The sequence below is a fragment of the Propithecus coquereli genome, unplaced genomic scaffold (assembly GCF_000956105.1).
Source record: "Propithecus coquereli isolate 6110/MARCELLA unplaced genomic scaffold, Pcoq_1.0 Scaffold51, whole genome shotgun sequence".
Taxonomy (NCBI): Eukaryota; Metazoa; Chordata; class Mammalia; order Primates; family Indriidae; genus Propithecus; species Propithecus coquereli.
The window spans coordinates 6397093-6407724 of NW_012150952.1; the positions used below are offsets into that span (position 1 = coordinate 6397093).

General features: G+C 39.0%; 1 protein-coding gene across 3 annotated transcripts in view; it reads left to right on the top strand.

Moving 5' to 3' along the window:
* The window catches only part of MOCOS (molybdenum cofactor sulfurase), a 49905-nt gene that overhangs the window by 23417 nt on the left and 15856 nt on the right, over positions 1–10632 (top strand). For all 3 annotated transcript variants that reach the window (XM_012656618.1, XM_012656619.1, XM_012656620.1), the window contains exons 9-10: positions 1676–1838; positions 8398–8476. In XM_012656618.1, coding sequence (XP_012512072.1) covers positions 1676–1838; positions 8398–8476 — 242 coding nt within the window. The remainder of the gene's footprint in view (positions 1–1675; positions 1839–8397; positions 8477–10632) is intronic.

Below are 10632 nucleotides of genomic sequence, written 5' to 3' on the forward strand. Positions count from 1 at the left end.
GGCCTCAGTCTGTGTCTTTTAAGTGGGGTATGAAGACCATTTACGTTCAGTGTTAGTATTGATATGTGGAATAGTGTTGTTTTCATCATATTGGATGATAACCTGTTGTTTTGTTTTCTTTTTTGTGCTATTGTTTTATAGGAGATGTGAGCTTTAACTTTTGGGTGTTTTTACACTGGTGGGTGTCTATTGTGTTAAACTTAATACTTTATTCAGATTTCATTAGTTTTCCCCTAATGTCCTCTTTCCCCTAATGTCCCCTAATGTCCTCATCCTGATCCCATCCAGGATGTCATATTACATTTAGTTGTCATGTTTCCTTAAGCTCTTTTGGGCCATAATGGTTTCTCAGACTTTCCTTATTGTTGATAACTTCACAGGTTTTGAGAAGTACTGTTCAGCTGTTTTTTAGAATGTGCCTCAATTTAGGTTTGTCTGATGTCTTTCTCATGATTATCTATCTATGTGTTATCTTTTATCTCTATTATCTTTCTATTATCTATGTGTTTTGGGGGAAGATGACCACAGATGTAAAGTGCTATTCTCATCAGATCCTGTCAGGGTCCATACCATCAACATGACTTGTCACTGCTGACGTTAACCTGGATCACCTGGCTGAGGTAGCATTTGTCAGGCTTCTTCACTACAAAGTTTCTTCCCCACCTCATTTCCATGCTGTATTTTTGGGAGCCAGTCAGTAAGTGTAGTGCACACTTACAGGGTGAGCAGTTATGTTCTACCTCCTTGAAGGGGACATATTTACATATATAGTTGGAATTCTTCTGTAGAGTTTTGTCTTTTCTCCCTAGTGTATTTATTTATTCAATAATTTATGTACATCAACATCAACTCATGGGTATTGACTTTGTACTTTGGGTTATAATCCAATGCTATATTATTGTTATTATCTCAAACCCTCCCAGCTTGGCCATTACACATGCTTTCCATTGACTTCTGCATCCCTTTGACACCCCCATAATTTTGTCTTTCAAACACTTCCTCACTTTTCTGTCACTATAAGATACTCCTGGCTCATCTTGCACATTCCCTGACCCACCCCCAGAATCAACACTTTCTCTAAGGAGTCCCAGTTAGTTTTATTTGAAATGGTATTAAAAAGCAAGATCTGGGCACTCGGTATAATTTATATTTTAATTTTGTAGAAATATAAAGAATTCAGGAAAACTTACACACTTAACATGGATCAACACAGTGACCATTCTATTATAGACACAATTGTGCAAGAAATTCGTCTATACTATTAGGATATGCCTGGACAGGCATCCACTACTGTGGAAGGATACACAAAAGCAGGAGCAACGGACACACACCTGTGGCAAAGGGAGCTGGAGCTGGCTGGGGCGGAGGTTTGCTTTGTACTACAGGCTCTTGTACTCTCTGAATGTCATGTGGTACATGTGCATTACTGCTTAAAACACAGGTTGAAGTGGAAGAGGGTGGAGTGTGGACCTGGGGGCTGAATGGGAGGTATCTAGCTCCCACACTGTCTCCTTGAATTGTCCTCTTGGTTTTAGTTTCTTCTCTTCCTCCCTTCCTTCCTTCAAGAGTATGTGCTGAATTCATGGAGTCCATCTGTATTTGTGCAGCCACTGTGCAATAATGTGACGATCCTCATGAGGGCCCTAGCCTAAAAGACACCCACCTTTTTGTTTAGGTGACCAGGTGGCCCATAGGAAACCAAGGGCTGCTGTACGACCGGAGCTGGATGGTTGTGAATCACAATGGCATTTGCCTGAGTCAGAAGCAAGAGCCACGGCTCTGCCTGATCCAGCCCTTCATCGACCTGCGGCAAAAGATCATGGTCATCAAAGCCAAAGGTGGGAAGACTGCTTCATTTTCATAGAGCGGCTCTCAAGAGCGGCTTTCATACTCATATGAAAGTAAAATAATGGCCTTTTTCCTATCAAAAATTAAAATAATCCTAAAGTAAGTGAAATCATGTCTAGGAGAGACAACAAAGAGTTTGTTCTCCTTTTGTTTTGGGAAATTCTGGGGAAAGGTAAAGATCTCACAGCCCAATCAGAAAGTAAAGAGACATAAACTTTATATGAATTATATGATATCCTTTTACTTATATCACTTTTATATTCTTCACTCATCATAACATGTACTGCAGGCTTTAATTCTTCCTTGTTGATTTTTATTATGAGCGATCTAACATATAGAAAAGTATAGAGCAGCTCTGTCCAATAGAACTTTCTGTGACGATGGAACTGTTCACGGCCTACATCGTCCAGTTTGGTAGCCACTAGTCGCAAGTGGCTTTGAGCACTTGACATGTGGCTAGTGGAACACCAGAGCTGAATTTTAAATTTTATTTCATTTTAATTAATTTAAAGAGCTACATGTAGCTAGAGGCTACAGTGTTGGACAGCACAGGTATAGAGAATAATACAATACAAAATTACAGCATTCAGTTTTAACAAACCTTAACATTCGGCCACATTTCCTTCAGATCCTCCTCCTCTTCCTCTTCTTCTTCTCCTCCTTTTTTCTTTTTTTAAGAAATTTAAAAAAATTACAGATATAGCAGAAATTCCTTGTGTACCTCTCCTGAGTCTCACTTTTCCTCCTTCCCCACCCTACCTACCATTTATAGAATATTCCAATTTTGCCCCTAACTTGTAGCTGTACTTTTGTGATATATCACATTTTCATATATTCATGATTACGTTTCTTGGCTGTAAGTGTTCTATTCTGCTTCGGTGGTTTATTTTTCCTTGAATCAAGAGGCCAAAATTATTACTAGAGCTATAGAATGAGTCTTGATATCTCATTCTTCCAAATTATCTGGGCTATTCTTGGCCTTTTTTTCCTGTATGAATTTTCACACATGTACATACTTGTGTAGCCATCCCCACAGTCAAAACACAAAACAGTTTCATCACTCCCAGAAAAGTCTGTCATGGTATCCGTTTGTAGTCTCCCCTGCCTTTGCCCTTCACACGGCAACCAGAGATCTGTTCTCTATCACTATAGTTTTATCTTTTGGAGAATGTTATATTAATAGAACCATACTGTATGTGACCTTTGAGATTGGCTTCTTTCACTAAAAATGATGTCTTTGAGATCCATCCCAGTTACTGCATACATCAGTAGTTCATTCCTTTTTATTGCTGAGTAGTATTCCATTGTATGGATGTAACAGTGTTGTTCATCCATTCATCTGTTGAAGAATATTTGGGTTGTTTCCATTTCTGAGCAATTATGAATAGAACCGCTGTAAACATTCATGTGCAGGTATTGGGTGCCTGAAAGTTTTCATTTCTCTAGAAGAAAACCTAGGAGTGGATTGCTGGGTCATATGGTAAGTGTATGTTTACCTTTAAAAGAAACTGCCAAACTATTTCCTAGAGTGGCTGCTTCTGCCTTGCCATCAGCAATGCATGAAAGTTTCAGTTGTTCTATATCCTGCCAGCCCTTGGTATTGTCAGGATTTTTTATTTCATTCATTTTAATAGGTGTTTAGTGGTATCTCATCTTGGTTTTAATTTGCATTTCCCTATGGCTAAAGATATTTTCAGGTACTAGTTGTGCTCCTTACATCCTTTTGACCCATGGATTGCTTAGAAGAATTGTTTAAGTCTAAATGTTTTGAGATTTTCTTTTTTGTTTTCTTTCTGTTATTGAATTTTAGTTTAATTCCACTACACTCTTAAAAAGATAGAATACATTTTGCATGTTTTTAATTCATGAAAATTTCAGGTTTACTTTATGACTAAGTATATCATTTCTTTCCATCAGCATTCCATGAATACTTGAAAAGAATATGTATTCTGCTGTTGTTGGGTAGAATGTTCTATAAATGTCAGTCAGATCCAGTTGGTTGTTCAGTATTTGTATATACTTGCTGATTTTTATGCCTACTAGTTGTATTGATTACTGAGAGGAGTGTTGAGGTTCCCAACTGTAATTGTGGATTTGTCTATTTTCCCCTTTTCATTTTGTTAGTTTTTGCTTCGTTTAGAATTATGTTTCCTTGGTGAATTGTCCCTCGTTAAGTAGTATCCCTTTTTATACATGGTAATTTTCTTTGTTCCAAGTGTGAAGTATGAAATTCTTTGTCTGATATTAATATAGTCACTCTAGCTCTCTTTTGATTAACATTTGCATTGTGTATCATTTTCCATCCTTTATTTTTCTAGCTTTATTGATATTTATTTAACATACCATAAAACTTATCCATTTAAAGTGTACAGTTATTGGTTTTTAGTGTGTTCCCAAGGTTGTACAACCATCACCACAACCAATTCTAGAACATTTTCATCATCCCAAAAGAGAAACTCAATACTCCTTAGCAATCACCCCTCCACTCCCAACCTCATTCCCAGCCTCTGGCAGCCACCGATCTACTTTCTGTTTCTATGGATTTGCCTATCCTGGATGTTTCACATAAATGGAATCATGCAATATGTGACCACCTCCTTTCACTTAGCATAATGTTTTCAAGAGTCATCTGTGTTGTAGCATGTTTCAGTGCTTCATTTTTTATTGGGGAATAATATTCCATTGTATGGATTTGCCATATTTTCTTTATCCCTTCATCAGTTGGTAGGTAATACATTGTTTCCTAAATTATTGTCCATTTGTATATCTTTTTCAGAAAAATGTCTATTCAAATTCTTTGCCCATTTTTAAATTGATTATTTGTCTTTTTATTATTTAGTTGTGAGAGTTCTTCATATAATCTGGATACAGATCTGGTCCATTGTTAGATCCATGATTTGCAAATATTTTCTCCCATTCTGTGGATTGTCTTTCACCTTCTTGATGGCTTCACTTTGCTTTTAACCTGCCTATATCATTTCATTTGAAGTAAGTTTCTTGTATACAGCATATAACTGGCTCATGCTTTTTTATCCATTCTGACAACCTCTGTATTTTAGTTGGTGTGTCCTGTTGGGATTTTGATTGCAACATCATATAATTTGCAATCATATACTTGTAATTATATTTTGCAATCATAGTTTGATTGTAAAGTCATTTATTAATTTTAGGAGAATTTACAATATATGATGCTGAATCTTTTATCTATAAATATTACTTCTTTCCATTTAATACTTCTTTAATTACTCCAAAATTTTAATAATATTTTCCAGAAAATTTCTACATGTTTTTTAGTATACAGTTGATCCTTTAACAGCACAGGTTTGAACTGCATAGGTCCACTTATACACAGATTTTCTTCCATCTCTGCCACCCCTGACACAGCAAGACCAGCCCCTCCTCTCCCTCCTCCTCCTCAGCCCACTCAACATGAAAACGATGAGGATGAAGACATTTATGATGATCAACTTTCACTTAATGAATAGTGAATATATTTTTTCTTTTAAGATTTCCATAATAATTTCTCTTTTCTCTAGCTTACTTTATTGTAAAAATACAGCATGTAATACATACAAAATGTGTGTTAATTGACCATTTATGTTATTGGTAAGGCTTCTGGTCAATAGCAGGCTATTAGTTAAGTTTTTGGGGACTTAAAAGTTACATGCAGATTTTTGACTGTGCATGGGGTTCTGTTTTGGGAAAGTCCCAGGACAGTGTAGGAAAACTACTCCCCAAAGTGAGAGGGAACTGAGAGACCAAAGAATGACTCTGACAAGTCCAGGTTGGTGAGTTAGATGAGTTTATTAGATATTACTTACTAGGGCACTTCCTTCTGGGCGGCACAGGAATTTCTTCCACAGGAACTTCTTGCTAGCAAAATCCACCTCTGCCCACCCTGTGGTGTTGCTTTAAATCTCTTCCCAATGAGAAAAAGTTTTTACGTTGTGTCTTTGCTTGTTCACAGTGAAACAAATGCAGGCACAGTATTGTCATCAAACTGTATCATGCAACCCATGTTATGTTAATGATATTACAATTTTCCACTAGGTGGGGATTTTAGTATTTCAATTAGCTAAAGGGCACAGTAGGACAACAAAAACAGCTCTAAAGCAGTCAGAGCCAGTTGGAGCAGGCCATTTCAGGGCAAGAAAGTGCTGAGGCACCCAAGAAAGTGCACCTTTCTCCAGCCCAGTAGTTATCTTGGTACCTGCCTAGTCTACTTTGTAACAATTTTGCTGAGCACTCCAGGCTAGCATAGTGTTTCTGTTATGTGGTAGGAAACATGCATTTTCTCTTCAGGTGGGCGCCCCTACACTCTGCATTAGTCAAGTGTCAACTGTATAATAGTTTATTGGAGTATTTTGAATACTATATATTTTTCTATTAAATGTTTTAATTGGTTATTAATACCATATAGAAACACTATTGCTTTTTGTATATTGATGTTTCATCCAGGAGCTTTCTGATTTTCTGCCAGTTTTATTAGTTGGGCTTTAGAGTTTCATGCATGTTCTATGTAAATAGGCATATCATCTTTTTTTTTTTTTTTTTTTTTTTGAGACAGAGTCTTTCTCTGTTGCCCTGGCTAGAGCGAGTGCCGTGGCGTTAGCCTAGCTCACAGCAACCTCAAACTCCTGGGCTCAAGCGATCCTTCTGCCTCAGCCTCCCGAGTGGCTGGGACTACAGGCATGTGCCACCATGCCCGGCTAACTTTTTCTATATATTTTTAGTTGTCCAGATAATTTCTTTCTATTTTTTTAGTAGAGATGGAGTCTCGCTCTTGCTCAGGCTGGTCTCGAACTCCTGAGCTCAAACAATCTGCCTGCCTCGGCCTCCCAGCGTGCTAGGATTACAGGCGGCATATCATCTTTTAAAAAATATTTTCCTTTTTTGTGGTAAGAACACTTAACATGAGATCTACCCTCTTAACAAATTTTTGTGCAGTTATTGACTGTAGGTACAATGTTGTACAGCAGACCTCTAGAGCTTATTCATGTTGTTTGACTGAAACTTTATGCCTGTTGAGTAGCAACTCCCCATTTGCTCCTCCCCTCAGTCCCTGGAAACCACCATTCTGTTCTTTGATTCTATGAATTTGACTATTTTACATACCTCATATGAGTGGAATCACATAGTATTTGTCTTATTTCACTCAACTTAATGTCCTCTTGGTTCGTCCATGTTGTCACATATTGCAGAATTTCCTTCTTTTGAAAGTTTGAACAGTATTCCATTATATGTACATACCACACTTACTTTATCTGTCCATCTGTTGATGGACATTTAGATTGCATCTATACCATGACTATTGTAAATAGTGCTGCAAGGCATATGGGAGTGCTACCTCTTCAGTGTCCCGATTTAAATTCTTTCGAATAAATATCCTGAAGTGAGATTGCTGGATCCTATGATAGTTCTATTTTTAATTTTCTGAGAAAACTCAGTGCTATTTTTTATAGTGCCTACACCATTTTGCATACCCACCAACAGTGTGCAAGGGTTCAAATTTCTCTACATCTTTGCCAACACTTGTCTGTTTTTTTTTTCTGTTTGATAATAGCCATCCTGACAGGTGTGAAATGATATCTCATTTTGGTTTTAATTTGCCTTTCCCTGATGATTAGTGATATTGTTGAGCATTTTTTCATATACCTGTTGACCATTTGTATATCTTCTTTGGAGAAATGCTTTGGAGAAATGTCTATTCCAGTCCTTAGCCCATTTTTAAATCTGGTTATTAGGATGTTTATTTATTTATTTTTTACTATTGAATTGTAGGAGTTCTTTGTATATTTTGGAGATTAACCCATTTTTTTTTCAGATATATAGTTTGCAAATATTTTCTCCCATTCCATAGATTGTCTTTTCACTCTGTTGATTTTCTTTGCTGTGTAGAAGCTTTTTAGTTTGATATAATCCCATTTGCCTATTTTTATTTTTGTTTCCTGTGCTTTTGAGGTTTTATTAAGAAAATCTTTGCCCAGACCAATGTCTTAAGCATTTACCCTATGTTTTCTTCTAGTAGTTTCATAGATTTGGGTCTCACATTTAAGTCTTTAATCCATTTTAAGTTGATTTTTTTATATGGTGAAGGCTAGGGGGGACTAGTTTTATTTTTCTGCTTGTGGATATCCACTTTTCCAGCACCATTTATTGAAGAGACTGTTCTTTCTCCATTGTGTATTCTTGGCACCTTTGTCAAAAATGAGTTGGCTGTAAATGCGTGGATTTATTTCTGGGTTCTCTGTTCTGTTCCATTTGGGGTGGGGAACCTGCAGCCTCGGGGCCACATGTGGCCTTCTGGATACTTGAGTGCAGCCTTTTGACTGAATCCTAATCCTTTTAACAAAGGGATTTGTTCTGTGAAGTTTGGATTTGGTGGAGAGGCCGCACTTGGGGATCTGGAGGGCCATATGTGGGCTTGAGGCAGCAGGTTCCCCACCCCTGGATGCTGTTTTGGTTACTATAGTTTTGTAGTGTATTTTGAAGTTGGGTAGTTGCTCTTTTTACATGACAATAAATTTGACTCTAACCTTTGTTCACCAGGGATGGAGCCTATAGAGGTGCCTCTTGAGGAAAACAGTGAACAGGCTCAGATTTGCCAGAGTAAGGTCTGTGCTGACAGGTGAGACTCTGAAGCAGGTGAAAATCTCTTCCCTGCTGGCGCTGGCACAGGGTGGAGGAGAGCAATGCTCTGTGGGATCCGTCCTCCGCTAGATCCAGGCTGCTGCTGCTTTCCCCTTTGCACGTTCTGCTCTAACCACACTGGCGTCTTAGTATTCTTCAAACCTACTGAGCACGTTCCCTCTTAAGTCTTTGAACTTACTATTCCTTCTGCCTGGAATGCTCTTCCCCTTGTTATACCTCCACAGGGCTCATTCCCTTACCTCCATCAGTCTCACCTCCAACAGGTGTCTGTTCGAAAGCCCCCTTCTCAGAGGGCCACCTGCCCATCCTCAGAAATCAGCCCCTCCCTTTGCCCTGCTGTGTTGTCTCCTTCACCTTTATTGTTCCCAACATATTATATGTCTGTTTATTAATCTTCAGTCCCTCCCACTAGAATGCCTGTGTTGCTCCCTACAGAGCCTGGAACAGTGCTGGGTGCAGAGCATGGGGCAGGAAGATAGGGTGGAGCAGTGGGAACAGCTTGGAGGCCACTGCAGGAGTCCAGAGGAGGCCCATGGTGAGGGAGGAGACCTGATTCACATTTTGAAAAGACTGGCTGGTGGGTGTAGAATAGATGGGAGGGAGTAGGGTGCAAGTGGGAAGGCCAGCTAAGCACCTGTGTCAGCAACACAGGTGAGACAAGATGGAGGCTTGGACCAGGGTCAGGGAGAAAATCAGGTAGGGGTCAGATATGTATTCTGGAAATAGAATCACCTGAGCTGCTGATGGATTGAATGAGGATGTGACCCAAAGCTCGGCACTTGTCCTTGAGCCTGCATCAGAGGAATGAGAACAAATGGTTTGAGGAGAAGGAAAGAGAAGTTTATTACTTTGCCAGCAAAAGAGGAGAACGGTAGACTATTATCTCGAAATCCAAATTCCTGTACATAAGCAGAAATGCAGCACTTTTAAAGGGAGAGCCCTCAGTTCTAGGCTATCGTTGTTTAACTACAGTTAATGATTCCAATCATCCCCTTTCTGCTGAAAACAAAGCCTGTGATCTCTACCCACCTGGGAGGACCACCCAGACCTCCACCAGCCAGCCACTGGGCCTGGACAGAGCCACAGTTCAGCCCAGACAGCTCCTGTAACACAAAGAATGAAAGACATTCCCCTGCCCTTACCGACTACCCGCCCAAGGCAGGGATGCAGGCATCAGTTCCCAAAAAGAGTGGGGGAAGTTTTAAAGAGACAGAAAACATCTTTTGCTGTTTTTTTTTTGCTCCAGGCCATTCCCTCTGTTACATATTCCCCACTCTTGATTTTACGCTTCCATACCTATGGGAGGAGGGGCGACTACTGTTACAAGGAGGCTAAGGGTGAGGGGGGTATCAAGACGTCCCTCAGGTTTCTAAAGTACAGCTTTCAGGTGATAACTTTTAATTATGTACCATATTGTTATGGATTATGACATAATCTGGGTTGTTGATAAATCATCTGCTAAATTCCAGGAAATGTAAAGTAGGGCTGAATGTAATAGCATTCCTATTTTATTTCTTGATCATATGTATAAATCCGTTTATTGAGTAAATCAACTCTTTGCACCCCTTGTTATCTAATCTGATCTGTACCTGAAAACATGTGGAATAGCAGATTTTTCAATTGTGGGAAATTTGTCCTATGTTAAGCCTCAACCAATTTTCCCACCAAATACTAAAACAGTTAAGTATATAATAGTTCACTAAAGATTTACATATGATAAAAAGCTTTTAAAATGCTGATTGCCTACCAGTGAATACAATCAACTTGTTAGCGGGTAGGTCCATGCTCAGTAGACACTGCATGGTGTCAAATCAGATTACATTTCCTTCTGCACTGCCATCAACATACGCTATACTATCATTCGGGTCATGAAATGCTGCATTAAATGCTAAAGCTTGGACCCAAGTCACTAGTGCTCCTGGGTGCCAGGCAGAGGATCACTCTGGGACCATGAATGTCTAAACTCCAGCAAAGGGTATGAAGGTGACAGTGTGACAACTGTGCTCAGCATGTCAAGTGACACGAACACTGAACCCCATCCTGGAGGCCAAAGAGTTGAGCACAGTTCACATTTTCTTGCCAGTACTTGTACTAATTTAACTATTTTTTGCCACTTTTTTTTTTTTTTTTTGA